Below are 19,077 nucleotides of genomic sequence, written 5' to 3'. Positions count from 1 at the left end.
TTTAGTGATAAACTTCCCGGGGGGCTACTTCGGGCTAGACGCCAACTATGGCTAGTTTCTTGGCAACGCATAACTTTTGAACTCGTCCTCCGTACAGTGGTTGTTGTTGCTACATGTGTGCATGTGAACATGGGGTCAGATCCTCATTTAGGCAAGATTTGCCGAGGACAGGAACAGTAGCAATCTTTACGTGGGGTGGCTTATTAGTAGAAGAGATGAGAAGGGATATGTAGGCAGTGGGCTGAGATGGAGCTATGCCAGATGGTCTGTGTAAGTATATCGAGTTAATTTCAAGCCTGGAGAGGGGGAGATCCTACCAGAATTCGAGCCGTACGAACCTCTATCCGCTTCGCCCCCAAGGTCAAGAATCTGTTCGCGTTGTAATGTACATGTAGGCGGCTGATCTCTCCGCAGCTCTCGATAGCTTGAGTGCATGTGGCCAGAATACATGCACCGTATTATGCGGACGACCCTTTTGGGGAAACTCGCGAGGCGTCGCGTCGCCCGGCAGCCCCGGCTGGCTGGGAGGAAGGAAGCCTGCATGTTGTCAGACTGCAGTCAACCGCCCTGTGGACCACTCACAGTCGCTCCATCAGCCTACATGTAATCATGAGCCTGTTCCTTGGTGCTATAAATTTCCCACACATTACACTAGTATATAACGGCCACCATGCCGATTGATGGCTCTTCCTGATCCTAAGCCCATTCATCCAAGACCTACGGCAAAGGGGCCCAAGATCGACCAAAATGTCCCAACCCATCCCCATCATCATATGTGGCAAGTCTGAGGTTATCGGCCGCACGGTCGTCGAGGGCATGAAGCCAGAATTCGAGGGTACAACAATTGATTTTTTTCTGGACAGAACGTTGACTGACAATGCTGTGGCACAGTGATCCTCTTCTGCACCAGCCAAGAATCGGCCATCGCTCACATCCCGCTCGCTGTCAAGCAGAGTGTCCCTGCCGAGGCCGACCTGAGCACCGTGGGAACCAACGACTTTACCCGCAAACCGGTCGCTGCTGTCCTCGGCGGTGAATACGGGGACGCCTACTTTGATACCATCAAGAGCAGTGTGGAGGCACACTTTCCCGGGGGCAGCGGCTTGCAATGGCTGAGGCACGACGCAATGATACCGTCTCCCCCGCTTGGACCTGGGTACGGCCAGCATGTCATGCAGCGAGCCAAGGACGTGTTGGCACGCCTGAACAAGGAAGGTAAATTCGGGACCGGCCAGACGGGGGAGCATCTGTACTGAATGAACATCTTGTTGAATGTCTATAGAATGGCGCATGTCTATGATCGTTGTTGAAGATCCCCAAAAGCGCCCGCCAGCCATGCCAATAGGAAAGAAAGCCCCTGAATCAGAAACGCCCCAAACAATGCACACCGAATCCCACTCGTCACGACTTCTTCTGCTGCTGAAAGAGCGATGCCAGTACACTGGACTGCTTGGTCTCCATCTCGTGAAACTCGGCCTCGTCAGTCGACTGAATGGTCACGGCACCGCCAGCACCCACACGCCATGTGCTGTCTTTCGACCCCCGGACGGCCGTCCTGATGACAACCGAAAAGTCTCCGGCACCGCCAATGTCCATGTACCCGATGACGCCCGAGTACAGCCCGCGCGGCCTCTTCTCAATGTCCCTCAGGATCTCGCAGGACCGCTTCTTCGGTGCCCCCGTCATGGACCCAGGAGGCAAGGACGACTTGAGCACCTCGAGGCCAGCCCTCTTGTCGGGGAGCTCGCCCTCAATGACCGAGACGAGCTGGTACACCGTCTCGTACTCTTCGACGACCATGAGTTTGGAGACCCACGTCTTGTCCGCGCCAATAACGCCGCTGAGATCGTGCCGGATGAGGTCGACAATCATGAGGTTCTCTGCTCTTTCCTTGGAGCTGTCGAGGATCTCGTGGGCACGTTCGCGCGTCATGCCGGGCCCCTTCTTCACCGTACCCTTGATGGGGCGGAACTGACACTGGCCCCCGCGTGTCCAGCGGAGGAAGCGCTCGGGGCTGCTGCCAATGACCGTCATGTTACCGAGACGCAGGAAAGCGCCGTGGGGCGCTGGGTTGTTTCGACGCAGGCGCTTGTACAGATCCCACTCGTTAATCTCTCCGGAGATTTCAATGGTCGTCTCGTCAGTGAGACACAGTTCGTACGAGTCTCCCGAGGCGAGAAAGTCTTGACAGCGAAGCACTTTTTCCCTGTACTCTCGCTCTGCTGGTCTCGTGACCTTGGCTCGCGAGAGTGCAAGATCGAGGGATCTGTCCTCTAGTGAGACGCCGGTACCGACCGCATCAGAGGTCCTGCGCCGCTTGGCGTCTCGCCCATGTGTGTCCTCGTCTGACCCGCTCACCGAGGACAGATGGTCGATGATCCGGCTCGTCGTGGCCAGCCACTCCTCGTCGTCGGGCAAGAGGGACTGGATGACGAGATTTGAGGCATGGTGGTCAATGACGATACTCCGGTGGATGAAAGCAAAGCTGACGTCTGGAAGGGTGCCCTCCTCACAGCTCGGATGAGCAGCCACGTCAATGCCCTCGAGACCTGCCTCGTAGGACACGAACCCCATGAAACCACCCCAGAACGGAATGTTCTTCTCGAACGCGGACGGGATCGGAGGTTGAAACACATCCAGAGCGTCTTGCAATGCCGGCCACACTTCCTCGATTCCCTTTAATTGGATAGACTGTTGCTTCGTTGGACCAGTGGCATAACGTAGGGTCTTATCGGCCACGCGGTAACTGACCTGGGCCGTTATATCGGGCATCACAAGACCGATGATGCTGTATCGTCCAGAGGGATGGCCTTGGGAGTCGAGAACCAGGACTTGATCCTGCGCCAGCCCTAATGCTTCCAGGACGTGAGGCAGATGCAGCTTCTCGATCGTCTTGGAAACGGACTGCTCGAAAGAGATTTTTCCGTCTGTGATCGACAAGAGGTACTCGGCAAAGGGCCCGTGACCTTGTTCTCCTGGTGAAGCGTCGCCATTACTGGTGCTATTGCTTTGTCCTCCCACTTTATGAGCCGTGCCGTTTGCCTGTTTCTCCTGCAAACGCGGCGCTACCTCCCTGCCATTCCGTCGACTCCAGTCCCGCGCCAGATCCCACCAACTCTGAATGAGCGCCTTGCCAGCCTTGTTCGTGCATATCGACTCTGGATGGAACTGCACGCCCCAGAAGGGTTTCGTCGTGTGTCTTACGCCCATGACAATAGGTCCGTTCAGCTCATCGTCCACATCCCATGCCAGTGGCTGCAGATCGGGACATGTCTCGGATGGTGTCCACGAGACATGGTCATCGCCAGCCGCGAAGCCCAGGTTTGCTCGGAGCGAGTGGTACTGCGTAGCCTCGAGATCTCCGATGCCGGAGAAGATGTCATCGTCTTGGTGCGTGACCCTGTTGACGATTCCGTGCCTGGCTCTCGCCAGCTTTTCCACCGTGGCACCGTGGGCGAAGCACAACGACTGAAAGCCGAGACAGATGCCTAGAATGGGAAGCATGCGCTCCTCGCTGAGCTGCCAGAGGTGGTTGATGAAACCAACGTCATCCGGGTTGGAGGGATGGCCCGGCCCAGGTCCGACGACTACAGCATCGAATTGATCGATGCGTGACTCGATATTCTTCTGGAAGCCAGCATCGTCAATGTGCACAAGCTCAACCGTCGTGTCCGCACAGGATTCCTCCAGCAGTCCGACGATATTGTTGGTGAAAGAGTCAAAGGCGTCGACAAAGAGGATTCGGTGACGACGGCCGCCAAGACGTCCCGCGATGGCCATGGTCACAGGTCGGGGGGTGAATCTGGCCAGGGGATGCTCTACTCAAGACTGGGAGGAATTCCCCGATGAGTGTGAGGCCAGAATGGCTCATGTAAATAGACGAAACCAAAACTTCAATGTGCGATCATGGCTGAGCTGAGATCGCATTGACCATTGCAGCATGATCAAAGCATGGTTCAAGAGCGGACATGGACGAGAGGTTGCCTCTGACAGTCATGACTCTTGGCGTCGTGATAAGGTTGGTGAGACTTTTTTTTACGGTGGAGTGGCTAAGATCGGCTTGAGTCGGCTAGTATCCGGGTCGGCCGTAACTGCATCTGGTAAGCCCCAGTCAGTCTGCCTACCCTGTGCATTGGGTTCCTGTCTCATGACTCTCAACTCTCATCACAGCATGACCTTCAAGGAAGCAGATGAGGACGACACGGTAGAGAGCGGGGATGACCAGCAATCGCCATTGCAGGAGGCTGCTACCACCGGCGACGTCGCTACCCTCCAAGCCCTCATTCGCTTCGACGCCGACGTCAATGAGGCTCCTCATGGCTACTACGGGCGCACAGCCCTACAAGCAGCGTGCGAGAATGACCATCTGGACTGCGCTCGCGCTCTCCTCGAAGCCCATGCCGACGTCCATGGCCAGGTCGGCAACAATCGCAGTCGGAGCGCCCTAGCTCTCGCGGCCGCAACAGGCAACCTCGCTCTCGTGGCGCTGCTTCTGAAGCATGGCGCCAAGGTCAACGATCCAGCGGAGCGATACTACGGGCGCACAGCACTGCAAGGGGCCGCGGAGACAGCGAGTGACGACGTCGTGAGGATGCTGCTGGATCGAGGGGCCGACGTCGATGCCAAAGGCGCCTCGACCAGCGGGGTGACTGCCCTCCAAGCAGCCGCCGCTTCAGGGTCCACGACGTTGGTCGCATTGCTTCTCAGCCATGGCGCCGACGTGAACGCGGCCCCGAGCAAGTACAAGGGACGGACGGCACTGCAAGCTGCAGCTCTCGCTGGGCACATCGACGTGGTGGACCTGCTGCTTCAGGCTGGAGCGGATGTGAATGCGCCAGGGAGCGACTTCAAAGGCGGCATGGCGTTGCATGCTGCGGCAGAGAGAGGCCATGTGGACATTGTATCACGCCTGTTGAGTCACGGCGCTGAGGTGAACGCGGTGGCAGGCTGGGGAGGGCAGACGGCCATGCAAGGTGCAGCCGCCGCAGGGCACGATGATGTCGTCGAGTTGCTTCGACAGGCTGGCGCAGTCGGTGGGCTTGGTAGGGGCGTTCTGCTGTTTGAATAGGATATCTCTTTCAAGCCTAGCGAGTATACAAACGTCTCTGCAGCCAAGTCATGTCCAGCTTGGCAGGTAGGTTGATCATCTAGCCACATTCCCGTCTGAGAGCCGCAATCGCTTCCATGTGGCGACGTTGCCACAGACGTCCGAGAGACCATTGACAGCAGCGGGTCTCGTTCAGAACAACCCATATCACCTCATATTCGACAAGACAAAAACTTAATACTAATTCTATGCTTGAAGGCTATGTCTCTGCGCAGTGCGGCTCAACTTCAACGAATCAATCGCGCTGGCGGTTCTCGATATGAGTAGCCTTGCTTAAAAACACGCGTGTTGTTGTGGCATCAGCGAGCGATGCGAAGACAATCACAAAGATACATGTATCTGACCAAACTGTTCGATGCGAATATGAAGGTCTCATGCCGGCAGGGGAAAGAAAGGCACGACTGTGCAGACACAGAGCTGCTAGTGACTGGAGCATAACATAAAGCAAGTCTATTTGAGCCACATGCCGTACGTTAGACGCGACAGCTCGCTTACAACATGCATATCTAGTCCCACGAGACACGGCTACATTCCCGACTCCAATCGAGTCTCCGCATCAAAAAGTAGGCTATAGCCGGGGGCCGGGGCATCCCCAGATTCCCCATTCCCCACCCTCTTCCAGCCGATCGGAAGGAATCGAGGCCATACCATGAGCGGAGAACCTCCTCCTCAGACTCCAGAGGTACAATAGCAGCACCAGCCGACATCCCCTGCCGAATGTTCCATCCAGTCCTCTACGACTCGAATGTTTAGCCCCTTGGGCCTGGACAGCTCCAATCCAGGGGAATAAGCGTGAACATGGAGACTGGGGAAGACATGGAGCCGCAGCGACCTGCAGCGTCGACTGCAAAGAAAAGGCGGTCCCGATTTGGTGAGTGGCCTCCTCGTCATTGGACAATGGATCAGCGTGGTCAACAGGCTGGCTCCGTCAGACTTCAGCATGCTGACCTACGTATCCAGGCTGCACCACCTGTCGAACAAGAAAGGTACCTCCTCCCATCGTCCAATGCATGAACGCCAGGCTGATCAGCAGGTCAAATGTGACGAGAGACCGTCCGGCTGTCTGAATTGCGAAAAGCTCCATCTTGAGTGCACCTACAGCCGTCCCACCGGCCAGCCGACAAGATCACAGACGGGGCGCAGGACGTATCGGTCCTGCAACGCATGTCGAGCTGCGCGATGCAAGTGCTCGGGTGACAGGCCTTTGTGTGCACGCTGTCAGGAGACTGACCTCCCATGTTCCTACGCAGACACCGGGGCAGGGACAAGCAGAAACGGGCTGTCTCAGACCAAGGGCACAAGAGTGACGACGACAAGCCCCGACAAGTCGAGCGAGGCTGGCACCTCCATGCGTCAGGGCAGCTTGCCAGCGTCCTCGAGTGTGGTGAGCGGGCCGTCAGAGACACAGCTTCCATGCTACGTTTATACTCCACTGCCAACATGTTGTGAGCCAGCGTTGCTGACGGCTGGGTCAAGGCTCAACTCCCGTGAACTGCCCGAGCCGAAACACATTCGCGTCCTGGTCAACCACTATTTCCAAAACTTTCATCATCTTCGCTGTTTTGCCTTTCTGCATAAGCCTACCTTTCTACGGAAGCTCGACGACGGGATCAGTGCCAACTTGCAGGACAATGCGCTGCTGCATATTATATGCACCCTCGGTGCCCAGTGAGCGACCCAAAGCAGAGTCTTTGCTCATGGCTCCAGCTGACAGATCCAGATTCTACGCTCTGGAGCACAGCGATACTGTGCAGTCCTTGCCGTCAGATTTTATCCTGCACGCGGGACATCATTGGGCAAAGACGGCTGAGCGTCTGGTCCTGGGTAATATCAATCACATCTCCATCGAGGGCCTCATGGTGAGTCTCCTCGTATTCCACTGTTCCAAATACATGATCCCTGACAGGCAGACCGCGCAACTCCTGTACGACTACGCCCTGCGAATGGCCAACTTCACGCAGGCGTTCATCCTGAGTGCCCTCATGGCTCGCATGACACAGGCCCTCCAGATCAACCTCGAGTACTCCTCCGACATTCTCAACCAGTCGCCACGCACGTCGCTTTCCGTCACCATCCGTGAATGTCGAAGACGCCTCATGTGGAGCTGCTACACCACAGACGTCCTCTGCGGCAGTGGCGTTGACCAGTTGACCCTGATCCGCGAGAAGGACCTCAGCATCCAGCTGCCGTGCAACGACTGGAGCTTCCTGCACGAGCGACCGCGGATCACGCGAACGCTGAGCGGGCACCCATTGGCATTTGTCCACGCAGACCTCGTGCCCTCTGATTTGGACGAGAACATGGGCTTGGTCGGCTACTTTGTCCAGCAGATGGAGATCAGGAGGCGTGTCCTGTGGTACATTAAGCATCTCGACCAGGCAAAGCCCCCCTGGCAGCCCGACTCGGAATTCGCCCTGCTCGACAGGGAGCTCCAGGCCTGGTACGAGTCGCTGCCTTCCACTTTGGCCTTCACCGCCGAGGCAATCTACATGCGCAGAGAGTCATCGCAGCTCGGCGCGCTGTGCGTGTTCCACTGCGCCTATCACCAGACCATGTGCGACCTGTACCGCATCGGCACGCCGGCGCTGTACAAGCTGAGGTCAGCCTTTACCTTTCCTCCCGACATGGGCCATTTCCAGAGCAAACTGCAGTTTGCCCTCTTCAAGGAGGCGAGGACACTGGCTGCCATCATCGCCGAGGCCGAGAGACATGGACCACGCACGCTGGCGGACACCTGGCTTCCGACTATCGCCTACGACAGCAACCGCATCATGCTCATCTACCTGACGCAGGTTAACGAGCCGGCAGGGATGAGTAAGAGAGATCTTGTCCTCAGCACGATCCCGTATCTGCAGAGCAACCTCAAGGCGCTCAGGACGCTGCGCGCGACCAATGCGGTGGCCGACGACCTGGTGAGTGTCTGCACTTCTGTATAAGAAGGATCACAGTTTCTGACATCCCCCACAGTCCCGTGCCGCGGAGAGCATGCTGGAGGCGCTGGGCGTCGACTCCAACAGCATCCTCCCGCTGCCCAACGTGATCCTCAACGACCCGTACCTCGCCCTCCTCAGCCGCAACCAACACGGCAGCATGCCGGGCACGCCACCCCAGAGCGCGCCCGACTACGTACTCAACCCGCTGTCCATCTTCCGCATGGCGCGGCACAGCATCCCCGAGGGCCACGCGCCCGAGAACGCACCTGTCGCTGCCGCCCGGGGCAGCAGGACCCTGCCTGCCGGCGATCCGGAGCTAGAGATGTCCAGCATGCAGCACCAGGACATGTATGAGAGCATGGAGGGTTTTGGCCACAACTTGGATATGTTCTTTGCGCCCCCGGACTCGACGCTGGACTGGCAGAGTGCCGACATGATTGTGGGGAACGGCGTGGACAATACGGGAGGCTTGCTGCCCTGGGCTGGTCACCTTGACATGGGCGACTTTATGTTGGAGCCCCCTGGCGATGGGGTTCGATGAGGTCTTATACTGGCTTAGGATGGATGTACTCAAGTCACTTCTTGGAACTGTGCCAATTCATGTACAACTATTTACTCCGCGTCCAACGGACAGGTCGGCGGCGTGTCGTTCACCTGGATCCCTCCCCTCTTCTTCAAGTGCATGTCAGGATACGGCAGCTTCCACCCTCCCTCGCTCAGGGGCACCGACAGCCACAGCCGCATGAGATGCCGCCTGGGCCGCAGCTGGCCCGCCTCGTCCCGCGTGCCCGGGTGGTAGTCCTTGTACGCGGTGCGGGCGTGGAAGACGTGCTGGTTGCTGAGGAACTGAATGTCGCCCGGGTCCAGGATCATGTGCAGCGACTCGCGCTTGCACGTGTCCTCGAGGACCTGCATGGCGTGCCGCTGCGCATCGGTCAGGGGCGGAATCTGTGCGTCGGGGCCCGTGTTGAAGCGACCCAGCGAGGTGACGTTCATGGGGTCGAATTTGCCGTAAAGACGTGGCGACGGGCCTGTGGGATCGTTCTCCAGGTAGAAGACGGCGGCGCGGATCCACGGCTTCTGGCCCTCGGACACCTCGCCCTTGCGGTCGAGGTACCAGATAGGCTCGCACAGGAGCCGCGCGACGTCCGGGTGCTCGCGCTGCAGGCAATTAAAGACGTTGTGCATGGAGCAAATATCCGACTCGCCACCCTCCATGGCCTTGGCCATGCACAGCAAGCCCACGAGGTCGGCGGCGTCGGTGTGGAAGTACTGCCGGGCGTTGGTGCGGTAGATGCGCACCTTGTCCGTCTGCGTGGCGTCCTCGCCGAGGTCCTTGACGTGGCCCAGGACATGGCCCCGCGAGTTCTGGCTGGTGAAGTAGCCCAGGTGCGTGCCGAGTCCCATGTAGGCCGTGGCGGACTTGTGGTTGCCCCAGGCCGTCACGGGGAGGTTCTTGAAGAGCCAGAAGCCCTGGCCGTCGATGAGCTCCCGCTTCAGCGTGGCCATGCGGCGCGACAGCTGTGGCAGCGGGAACTTGTCCTTGGTGATGGCCGTCAGGGGCAGGCCGCTCTCAATGAAGGCGTCTGCTGCCGCGTTGATCTCGGCAATGTCCTCGTCTGTGAAGGCATACGTCCACTTGTCCGGGTTGTTCTTGTAGTCCTCTGGTTTCCAGACTGTTTGGCCCGTGATTTCTTTGGGGAACTTCTCATAGGGCTGGATGCAGGAATAGACGGGCTCCTGCTGGCCAGACGTCTTGAAGCCGTCGGGGAAGACGGCCTTGCTGACGGAGGGCTCGAGCCATGCGGCGTCGCTCTGGATGAGACCTGGTGCCATGGTGTTCAGTATGAATGGAGGCTTCTCAAGATTTCTGCGCAAGTGATGATCTTGAGTATGTTGGTGTGTAGTGAGGGACCTCGTCATCCATAAGTACTTCTGGACACACGCTCACGACCACACATACCAACCCAAAAGACACTCGGAGATGCTCAATCACACCTCTCCAAATCTCCGCACTCTCGATTGCGTGATCGACTTGCACGATGGATGCCCAGTCCTCCTATCGCATTGTCCCTTTCGCATGGAGTCCGTCGGCTGGAACTCGACAGCGTCGGCTGGAAGGCTCGGCAGCGTCGAGCCGCCAGCAAGCACAGGGATGCGCCATCCTGATTCCTGCATCGTCACTCTTCCCCACGAAAGCTGCCCATGGGGAAGCTGAAGCAGAATCCACCCGATCAATGCATGGTAATGGGCACTAGGGACCGGATTATTGGGTCGAGAGGGTGATTGCAACTGTCTTCTCCACTATCGCATCATCTGGTGAGATTGGCCCTCGGGAGGGTTGCTAGTCTGGCTGGCAGTGGCTGGACGACTACATGAGGCCTTGCCCTCGTCCTTCCAGTCGTGCCAGATTCTCTTTTACTCGCGACATCTGATTCCAGAACTTGTCCACGGTCCTTCCTCACCTTGGACGCAACAAAAGCCATCCACCACCGCCATGAAGCTCGACGACTGGAAGACGGTGACGGGGTACATGCTCTTCTGCTGCCTCACCTTCAACGCCGGCAACGTCCTCTTTGGCATGTACGTTTGCTGCAGCCGAGGGCCCACGTCCTGGTAGCTCGCATGTAATGTCGATCGCTGACTGACTGTGCCCGCAGCGATGTCGCATCCTTTGGTTCTCTGCAGGCGCTGCCTAGCTTCCTCAACCAGTTTGGCACGCTGCAGCCCGATGGCAGCTATGGCCTCTCCACAACGAGGAAAAGTCTGATGAACTCTGGTGAGTGCTTACATGACTATACCTTGACCGCAAGAACTGACGTGGCTAGTCAACTGGACGGGCAAGCTCGTCGGATGCGCCGTCTTTGAGCCCTTGCTCAAGAGGGTTGGCTTCAAGAAGACCATCTATGTGCTTTCCGTCATTCAGATCGTCGCCGTCGTCCGTGAGTTCAACTTCTGAACCTTTTCATGTCTCAAGTCCTTGCTAAAATCCACAAGTCGAGGTCACCTCCAAGTCTTGGATCCAGTTCTGCATCGGACGCGTGCTCGCCTACCTTGCCGTTGGCATCGTCGAGCCCACCATCCCGACATACCAGGCAGAGCTCGCCCCAGCCCCTCTGCGTGGCTTCTTTGCAGGCAACGTCCAGGTGCTTGTGCATCTGGGCAGCATCTGGGGCGCTGGCATGAGCCGCGCATTCGCCAACGAAGAGGGCCCCAAGGGATGGATGATCCCAGTTGCTGTCCAGATGATTCCTGCCGTCATGCTGCTGATCGGCGTGCCCTTTTGCATCGAATCGCCCAGGTGGCTTATTGCCAACGGCCGAAAGGTGAGCTTGCATGCTTCGCTATTTACTCAGGAGGTGCAGCCACTGACGAGTACAGGACGAAGCCATTGCCAGCTTGAACCGCATCCGACCAGCCAGGGACCGGGAGAATGGCAGCACCACGCTCGAAGCCGAGGCGTGGGAGCAAGCCATTGAGGAGAGCAAGCTGCAGACCCAAGGATCGTGGAAGGACCTCTTCAGCAAGACGTACTACAACCGGACCATTGTCGTCGGCGTGGTCTTCTTCTTCAACCAGGTCACCGGCCAGCAGTTTGCCAACTCCTACGGACCTTCGTAAGTCCAGACAGCCTCTCCCCTTTTTCTACAAGAGCCAGCCTGACTGACAACCCCCAGGTTCTTCCGCTCCATGGGCCTCCCCTCCAACCAACTCTTCACCTACTCCATTCTCATCCCCCTCGCCGGCCTCGTGGGCTGCCTGGTCGCCGTGGCCACGACGGACACGATTGGCCGGCGCACGCTCTGCTACATTGGCGCCGCGCTTGCCACGATGTTCAACGCGCTCATCGGCGCCATCGGCTCGCGACCAGGAGCCTACGAGAGCGCGTCCGACTCCAACACGGTCGTCGCGTCCGTCATTCTGCTCAACGGTGTCTGTAAACTCGGCGTCGCGAGCCAGTGCTGGCTCATCGGCTCAGAGATAGGCGGCACGCAGATGCGCAACAAGATGATGGGATTTGGCGTCGTGATCGACGTCTTTGCCGCCTTTCTCGTCACCTTCTTCACGCCCTACCTGCAGAACGGTCCGCAGATCCAGCTCGGCGCGCGCGTCGGGTACATCTTCATGGGTCTGGCGGCAACGGCCTTTTTCTTCTTTGTCTTCTTCACGCCCGAGCTCAAGGGGCGGTCGCTTGAGGAGGTGGACGAGCTGTTTGAGCGCAAGCTCTGGCCCTGGCAGTTTAGCAAGGCGCAGACGCACGGTGTCGGTGCGAGGATTGCGGCGATGGAGGGTGGGTTGGACAGAAAGGACACGCCTCCGTTTGGGATGCACGACGAGGGCGATATGGTCGAGCCGACCAAGGAAGCTGGTGTAAGTCGAGTCTCTGGGTGAGTCCTTTCTTGACACGGCTCTGACGCGGATCAAGGTCCAGGTTCGAGGCGATTAGGCGAGTATGGATGGACCAAATGGTGCTGATAACAGTGGCTCGAGGTTCAACAGCACGATGTCGTCTTTCCGTCCCGTCAACTGGCTTCACCCTTACTTCAGACCAATATGAGCTAGGCGCTGGATCACAGCTGTGCGTACAAGTACATGTACTATTTTCCAATGGAGTGCAAGTTGGTCGGTGCCATGGCTGCAGTCGTATGACCTTCGCGCAGAGCACCAAGACCCCGTTGGGGCCTGAGATTCCACAGTGATGTCTTTATTGTCCACGTGTGTCCTGGCTGGTATTGGCGAAGACTGGATGCTGGGTGTTCCGTCACCACGCGCACATGCTACACCTTATAGCCCATCTTCTGATTGTTCTCGAGTATCGTTCCTCGGCGAGGTAATCCCACTCAGGGAGCTGTGCGGTGCCGCAGGTGAAGATGCACCTAGACCCCTGGGGGCCCTTGGCATTCACCGTATTTCCAGAGTCGGATCCCTCGATTCCCTCCTTGGCGGTTCTCGATTGTTCTTGATAGTTTCTCCTGGCGGACTCTGCATTCTTAACTTCTTCATATCATCCGTCTTATTTGCGGCTTTGATTCGATCCGGAAGCGCCGTCGATACTGACTGGACCCTACTCGCCTGCAACGCGCGCCAATATCCATCACTCAGCAGCAACCCCGTTCGTGGGCCGTCATTATGCATCCCACAATTCATAACATTGCTCTCATGTCCCTCTGCCTGGCCGCGACGGCCGCGGCTACACAAGCCCTGGAATTCGATTGGCCTGATCCGAGCAAGAAACTCAATCTATCCGCCCGATTGAGGACTTTGGCACTCCAGTTCCCTTCACCCCTATATCAACTTGTCAGCCCGCGAAACTTCGCCGACTAACATTAGAAGCGCGTCGGCCGGATCGCCTGGAGTCGCGTATTTTACAGAGCAGTCACAGGACTCCGGTCCCTGTGGCCCGCTCATTCTCAGCCACGCGGGCCGGCACCGCCAACCCACGCGCCTGGGACGGGTGGGTCCAGTTCAGACAGTCGCCGACTGGACTCGACTGGCCTCGCCGACCTTTGCGCACCTGCCCGGCCTTTCATCCAGATCATCATCGCGTCGGCAGGCTCGAGAAGACAGCTGCTGCTGCAATTCCATTGCTCAATTCCAACACGAAACAATCCATGAGTGCTTCATTCACCCCTACGTCAACTTGTCAGCCCGCTGGTTCGCTCCTCTCTCATCACTATCAGACGCCGGACTGCGCTCCGATCCACGTCCGAGAATTTCTCCTCTAGGCGATAGCCAACACCGCGTCAAGCCCTGGTCTTCGGAGCTGCATCGAAAACGTGGGGAAGCCGTCCAAGCCAAGTCACAGCACTGCATCTCTTGCTCTTCAATCTCGACATTGCAACTCATTCTCCTCTTGTTCCTCCTTCCTTTTTTTCCCTTCGCTTCCTCTCGGAAAGGCAAGGTTGCACACGGCACGCTGCGTGCGCGGACAAGGTCACGAGCACCGTGTCTGAAGTGATTACCTAACAAATCCCAGCCGAGCCGTGCTTCGATTGGAGGCCCCAAGATTTCTGTGGGGTCGAATCTCCAATCCGCACCGGGACTGCAGCAATCAACAAGGTCCTGTCCCAGTCCCAGACTCACTCCTGATATCACTTCACCTACGAGGATTATCTATCCATCTGCTGTCGCTTCAACCATTAATTACAACCTGTCCTGCCCGTCTTTGATAGCCAGACGTCTCTTGGCTCTGTGCGAAGCCTCTCGACAACTGTCCTCGCCTCTACCTCCACAGTCGTCACCCAACGCTCACTTGCTTCTCACTTCACATCTCCCATCCCCAAACACAGCCGGATCGGACATCAACAGCGCCTCGCCACACCATCGCGATGGCACACCATGTGTCATCGCAGCTCAGCAGGCAGCTCCTGCGAGCAGCAGCAAGACAGCCCACCTCGACCTGGTCATGCACTGCGCGCTGCTCTCTCGCGCACCAACGTCAACGCCAAGCAGCATCAGCCTCAGCATCTTCAGTTCGTTGCTTCATGACAACACCCGCAACTCACTCGAAACTTCCCCAAGACTCGTCGCAGACCTCCTCAAACTCATCACAACGGCCAGAGGGCTCTGCGCGATCATCACCCAAAAGTTCCAATCCCAATCCCAAACACAGGCGCACAGCGCTGCTCGCGGCTAGCAGCGGCGTTCTCGCCTTGGCGCTGGCCTTTGTCGAGCCTGTGCCCTCGCAGCAAAACACAGAGCCTCGCCAACAACATGAAGCGTCAGTCAAGGAACCCCAAGAGCCGTCACAGACGCCTGCAGAACCAGAGGACCAGAAGAATACCGACACCGGACTGCCATTCTTCCGACTCGCAGAGGTCAAGGAGCATGGCCCCAAGTCGGAACGACCATGGGTCACCTACAAGGGCAAGATCTACGATATCACCGACTGGATCCCGGCGCATCCTGGAGGTGAGGTCATCCTACGCGCTGCTGGATCAGACATTGAGCCATACTGGAACATTTTTGCCATCCACAAATCCCAGTACGTCCTCGACATCCTGGAGTCCTACTGCATCGGCCACGTCCACCCAGACGACCTCGCCAACGGCCAGGCCAGCGTGGAGGACCCGTTCCTGACAGACCCCGAACGCGACGCCCGTCTGCGCTTCCTCACGCAGAAGCCCTGCAACGCAGAGACGCCCGCCGACGAGCTGGCCGACTCCTTCTTCACGCCCAACGACACCTTCTATGTCCGCAACCACATGTGGGTGCCCGTCATCGACAACGCCCCCGACTATGAGATCTCCGTCGAGCTGCCCGATGGCGAGGTCAAGAAGTACACCATTGCCGAGCTGCAGACCCGGTTCAAGCAGCACGCCGTCACCGCCGTGCTGCAGTGCTCCGGCAACCGGCGGCGCGACATGACCGAGCACGCCAAGAAGACCAACGGCCTGCAGTGGTCTGTCGGCGCCATCTCCTGCGCCAAGTGGGAGGGCGTGCTGCTGCGCGACGTGCTGCGCGACGCGGGCGTGTCCTTTGAGCCCGACCCGGACATCCAGCACGTCCAGTTCTCCGGCGACGAGGCCTACGGCGCCAGCATCCCCATCGAGTCCGCCATCGACCCCCGCGGTGACGTCCTCCTCGCCTTCCGGATGAACGACCAGCCCCTGCCCCGCGACCACGGCTTCCCCGTCCGCGTCATCGTCCCCGGCCACGTCGCCGCCCGCTGCGTCAAGTGGCTCAAGAAGATTGTCATCAGCGACGAGGAGTCCCAGACGAGCTGGCAGCGCCGCGACTACAAGTGTTTCGGCCCCAACGAGACCAAGCAGGACTGGGACAAGTACAAGTCCATCCAGAAGATGCCCATCACCAGCGCCATCACCCGCACCAAGATGCGCCAGCCCGAGCAGGGCGAGCCCATGGTCTCCCTCGAGGGCTACGCCTACTCGGGCGGCGGCCGCGAGATCCAGCGCGTCGACGTCAGCCTCGACGGCGGCCACACCTGGGACCAGGCCCGCCTGCTGCAGGACGACATGAAGCTCGAGCAGGGCCACCAGGCTTGGTGCTGGAAGCGCTGGCGCTACGAGGGCCACCTGCCCGCCGAGAAGGAGGTGGCCGACGCCGAGAAGCACAACAAGGAGCGCAAAGCCACATTTGTGGTCAAGGCCACGGATGATGCGTACAATACCCAGCCCCAGACGTACGAGAGCATCTACAACCTGCGCGGCAACCTCGCCACGGCCTGGCACAGGGTCGATTACGAGGTCAAGGACGAGGGGAAGCATAGCAAGGCCGTGGTGAAGACCAAGACGGCATGATATACTAGAGATTGTGTGAGAAGAGTGGGGCGCAATTTGGTTTGGCAGCATTGTTGGCATCATTGCAGCGTTTGTGCGTTTTGTTTTTTGGCTATAAGCATTCTGACAACATAATTCATTCATCATTCATCATATCCTAAACTACTACCATCGCCATCCATAGTCTTCGAGCATACGTCTCTGCTCACCCCTGGTAGACCTCGGGTCCAGGGATCTGGTAGACGGGGTTGGACTCGTCGTTGTAGATGTTGTACAAGATACCAGGGTCGTCGCTCCTGTACAGCTCCGTGCCAAGGACACCCTCCGGGTTGTCGGAGCCTCCGCCGGTGATCACGAGGTTGATGCACTGCGGGTACATCTGCGTCAGACCCTCCGCGTAGCCCTGGTGCAGCGCAATCTGCTCATGGCGCAGGACGTAGCTGCCCGGGGCGATGCTATCGGGGATGGTGACCTTCCACACGAAGCCTGGCGTCCCGTCAGCAATCATCTCACAAGCAAAAGGAAAGATCCGCTACTCACCATCGTCAATGAACTTGTCGGACGCCCAGTAGCCCGGCGTGCCGCCACCGGCCCCGAGCTCGAGCTGGCCCATCTCATCAATCTTGAAGAACTTGAGCGTCGTCTTGTCGACGGTCGTGCAGTCCCCGTTGCAGTTGGCGAGGTAATCGACGACGGGCCCGTGGTGGCTATCGGGCCAGCCCGTCCACTGCAGGGTGATCTCGCTGCCGGCCGCCACCGTCGCCGTCAGGGGCGCGTTCTTGGCGTCGAGGTGGCAGATAATGTCCGGGTCCTGCATTGACGACGACGGCACGAAGCCCGTGTCCGTCGCCCAGTTCTGCCACCCGATGGAGTCCTGCTCCGCTTGCCAGGGCGCGATCGTCGGGTTGTACCCGACGTACGATTTGCCGTCGATGATGATCTGGTTCACGTAGCCGTGGGCAGATACGCCGGCGGCGCCAGCCAGGGCGGCGAGGATGGTGGTGGTCGTGTAGGGGGCCATTCTTCTGTTGTCCTCGCGAGATGGGTATGTCAGGACTGACCGACAGTGTAATTCGATCGAGAGGAAAAACTATTTATATAGATAGAGTATGCGAGCGAACGGAGGGTAAGCTGGGCGGTATGTAGTTGTATCAAGGACCGGACATGGCTTTATAGCCCCTTGGGGAGTACACTTGTCAATCATGGATGCCGCCTCATGCCAATCTCGCTTCCACTTGGCCAAATGCGGTCCTCTGGCTGTTTCAAAATGCTGCTTGGGTGTCCAAAGTACGACCAGACTCTGGGGATGCGCCGCTTGGCGATGGCAGCTTGAGGGTGGTATCGACACCGACTCGGAGTATCAGGCTCCGCCTCCCTTCTCAGCGCTCTGTGTCAGGACAGATCTATCAAGAACTGCCGGCACTTTATGAGACTGGATGTGTCTGCTGGTGCTACCCTTTGTACCGCGCCAGTCTGGGGTTTGGTCCATTGAAGCACCCGAAGCTCAAGCTCATGGGGCAACGGAGACGCCGCCGCGTCCAGCAGTTCCCACACCATGCACTTGAGAAACCTGCAGCTAACGGCTGGTACCGGCGTCAAAACACTTTAAATACCACGACCGATCGGGAAAGAGGGTGGGAAAGAGAGCCAATTGAATGCGGTGGGATGCTGAGCACCTTGGCCGTCAGCTTGGGTCACTGGAGCAGATCATGGTCTTTACCCCTGCAACATAGGGAACATTCCGAATGGCGATGCCACATATCGAACTTGAGATTGCGGAGGGGGCCCTCCGCGCTTATTCGAATCAAGCCGGCGCCGCATGCGCATGCCCTGAGCCGTCAGTTGGGTCACTTCCAGTCGCTCTTGGCGTTGAAGCTGCTTCCCCGGACAATGGAGCGCTTCACGGTGACTCCCCCTTCTGGACCACCAAGACCTGCCATTCAACGGAGTGCTTGCCGGCTGCCCGTGTGCAGAGTGCCTCTAGAGACCACACCAGTGGGTGAAGAATCTCTCTGCCATCGGACCATGCATTTGATGGCCCTCATCGACATATCTCATGAGCGGTGTGATTATGAACCGGCTCTTGCAGCCTCTCGCTATACCTGGGACCGCCATGGGCTTTCTGCACGCAGGGAGTCCTCCTCAAAGACGTCCAGTGCCACGCCGTGATCGCCCCCTCGAGCAGAGCAGCCCGATCGACCAGCGCGCCCCATGAACTGTTCACCAGCGGGGCAGAATTCTTGGTCGTGGCAAGCTGCTTTGCGCCGACCACGTCACAGGTATACTTAGCAGCAGAATGACTCGCAGGGACTACGATTCCTAGCTTTCATGCCGTCTCCAAGTCGAGGATCTCAAATTGCGTGTTTGCGCCCAGTGGGGGCTTCAAGTCGGGCATCTGAGGTAAGAGTTCGCCCGAGAACGACGTACGCTCCCGCATGGTCGATGTGATGTACTGATTATACATCTGCCGCTGTCGTCGTTCGAGGTAGATGATCACCACGGATCAAAACTTGCAGACCTGGTGGCCGGGGAGACCAGAAGTATATAACAGAGATCTCGAGGTAGTCGTCCATAGGACCATAGGTACGCCACGCAATTCTCAAGATATGTTGCAAGCCTCTGGTATGTATTATGGGACATTGTGTGGTGCCGCTTCCCGATAATTCGGGTATTGTCCAGTCTGGTTTCCTGAGTCAGAGGAAGAGTCCATCACGATCATAAGCCGCGTATAGAAACACAGGTGCAGTAAACGACCCCAGGATCCGTGGTACTGGCATGACTTGGCTCAGCTGGCCTC

At 58.2% G+C, this 19,077-nt stretch overlaps 9 protein-coding genes across 9 annotated transcripts; 6 read left to right on the top strand and 3 right to left on the bottom strand.

Moving 5' to 3' along the window:
• Window positions 1-645: 645 nt before the first annotated feature.
• F5Z01DRAFT_474149 (uncharacterized protein) lies at window positions 646-1,329 on the top strand. Its single transcript, XM_046260018.1, has 2 exons — window positions 646-835; window positions 892-1,329. Exons 1-2 carry the CDS (start codon window positions 748-750, stop codon window positions 1,254-1,256), a joined length of 453 nt encoding a protein of 150 aa, XP_046113543.1. The 5' UTR covers window positions 646-747; the 3' UTR covers window positions 1,257-1,329.
• Window positions 1,330-1,401: 72 nt separating this feature from the next.
• On the bottom strand, window positions 1,402-4,029 carry F5Z01DRAFT_732062 (ADC synthase; the record flags this gene model as incomplete). Its single annotated transcript, XM_046266712.1, has 2 exons — window positions 2,351-4,029; window positions 1,402-2,308 (listed from the first exon to the last, which is right to left on the bottom strand). Exons 1-2 carry the CDS (start codon window positions 3,778-3,780, stop codon window positions 1,402-1,404), a joined length of 2,337 nt encoding a protein of 778 aa, XP_046113542.1. The 5' UTR covers window positions 3,781-4,029.
• A 142-nt stretch (window positions 4,030-4,171) lies between these two features.
• On the top strand, window positions 4,172-5,068 carry F5Z01DRAFT_631387 (putative ankyrin repeat-containing protein; the record flags this gene model as incomplete). Its single annotated transcript, XM_046261784.1, has 1 exon — window positions 4,172-5,068. The coding sequence occupies one exon, from the start codon at window positions 4,172-4,174 to the stop codon at window positions 5,066-5,068; it is 897 nt and encodes a 298-aa protein (XP_046113541.1).
• Window positions 5,069-5,560: 492 nt separating this feature from the next.
• F5Z01DRAFT_473842 (uncharacterized protein) lies at window positions 5,561-8,617 on the top strand. The gene is made up of 5 exons (XM_046260016.1): window positions 5,561-5,978; window positions 6,068-6,093; window positions 6,141-6,775; window positions 6,828-8,019; window positions 8,075-8,617. Exons 1-5 carry the CDS (start codon window positions 5,906-5,908, stop codon window positions 8,579-8,581), a joined length of 2,433 nt encoding a protein of 810 aa, XP_046113540.1. The 5' UTR covers window positions 5,561-5,905; the 3' UTR covers window positions 8,582-8,617.
• Window positions 8,618-8,652: 35 nt separating this feature from the next.
• Window positions 8,653-9,876, bottom strand: F5Z01DRAFT_631394 (uncharacterized protein; the record flags this gene model as incomplete). The annotated part of the gene is made up of 1 exon (XM_046261785.1): window positions 8,653-9,876. The coding sequence occupies one exon, from the start codon at window positions 9,874-9,876 to the stop codon at window positions 8,653-8,655; it is 1,224 nt and encodes a 407-aa protein (XP_046113539.1).
• A 661-nt stretch (window positions 9,877-10,537) lies between these two features.
• F5Z01DRAFT_697098 (general substrate transporter) lies at window positions 10,538-12,613 on the top strand (the record flags this gene model as incomplete). The annotated part of the gene is made up of 7 exons (XM_046266300.1): window positions 10,538-10,623; window positions 10,701-10,819; window positions 10,869-10,982; window positions 11,038-11,366; window positions 11,422-11,657; window positions 11,718-12,411; window positions 12,467-12,613. The coding sequence occupies 7 exons, from the start codon at window positions 10,538-10,540 to the stop codon at window positions 12,485-12,487; spliced, it is 1,599 nt and encodes a 532-aa protein (XP_046113538.1). The 3' UTR covers window positions 12,488-12,613.
• Window positions 12,614-14,369: 1,756 nt separating this feature from the next.
• On the top strand, window positions 14,370-16,301 carry F5Z01DRAFT_641049 (Oxidoreductase, molybdopterin-binding domain-containing protein; the record flags this gene model as incomplete). Its single annotated transcript, XM_046262560.1, has 1 exon — window positions 14,370-16,301. The coding sequence occupies one exon, from the start codon at window positions 14,370-14,372 to the stop codon at window positions 16,299-16,301; it is 1,932 nt and encodes a 643-aa protein (XP_046113537.1).
• Window positions 16,302-16,485: 184 nt separating this feature from the next.
• On the bottom strand, window positions 16,486-17,301 carry F5Z01DRAFT_684501 (glycoside hydrolase; the record flags this gene model as incomplete). The annotated part of the gene is made up of 2 exons (XM_046265935.1): window positions 16,486-16,766; window positions 16,821-17,301. 2 exons carry the CDS (start codon window positions 17,299-17,301, stop codon window positions 16,486-16,488), a joined length of 762 nt encoding a protein of 253 aa, XP_046113536.1.
• F5Z01DRAFT_473790 (uncharacterized protein) lies at window positions 17,294-18,864 on the top strand. The gene has a single exon (XM_046260015.1). It carries the CDS (start codon window positions 17,487-17,489, stop codon window positions 18,447-18,449), a length of 963 nt encoding a protein of 320 aa, XP_046113535.1. The 5' UTR covers window positions 17,294-17,486; the 3' UTR covers window positions 18,450-18,864.
• The last annotated feature ends 213 nt before the right edge of the window (window positions 18,865-19,077 follow it).

This window comes from Emericellopsis atlantica (assembly GCF_019669845.1).
Source record: "Emericellopsis atlantica unplaced genomic scaffold F5Z01scaffold_58, whole genome shotgun sequence".
Taxonomy (NCBI): domain Eukaryota; kingdom Fungi; phylum Ascomycota; class Sordariomycetes; order Hypocreales; family Bionectriaceae; genus Emericellopsis; species Emericellopsis atlantica.
The sequence above is the reverse complement of the archived record's forward strand: the minus strand, read 5'-3'. Positions and strand labels throughout refer to the sequence as shown.

Excerpts from the sequence above, each read along its gene's own strand:
- F5Z01DRAFT_473842 (XM_046260016.1), top strand. The coding sequence starts at position 5,906 with ATGGAGACTGGGGAAGACATGGAGCCGCAGCGACCTGCAGCGTCGACT. Across the intron at positions 5,979-6,067 it reads GAAAAGGCGGTCCCGATTTG|GCTGCACCACCTGTCGAACA; the intron begins GTGAGTGGCCTC and ends CTACGTATCCAG. Across the intron at positions 6,094-6,140 it reads CCACCTGTCGAACAAGAAAG|GTCAAATGTGACGAGAGACC; the intron begins GTACCTCCTCCC and ends GCTGATCAGCAG.
- F5Z01DRAFT_474149 (XM_046260018.1), top strand. The coding sequence starts at position 748 with ATGTCCCAACCCATCCCCATCATCATATGTGGCAAGTCTGAGGTTATC. Across the intron at positions 836-891 it reads CATGAAGCCAGAATTCGAGG|TGATCCTCTTCTGCACCAGC; the intron begins GTACAACAATTG and ends GCTGTGGCACAG.
- F5Z01DRAFT_473790 (XM_046260015.1), top strand. The coding sequence starts at position 17,487 with ATGCCGCCTCATGCCAATCTCGCTTCCACTTGGCCAAATGCGGTCCTC.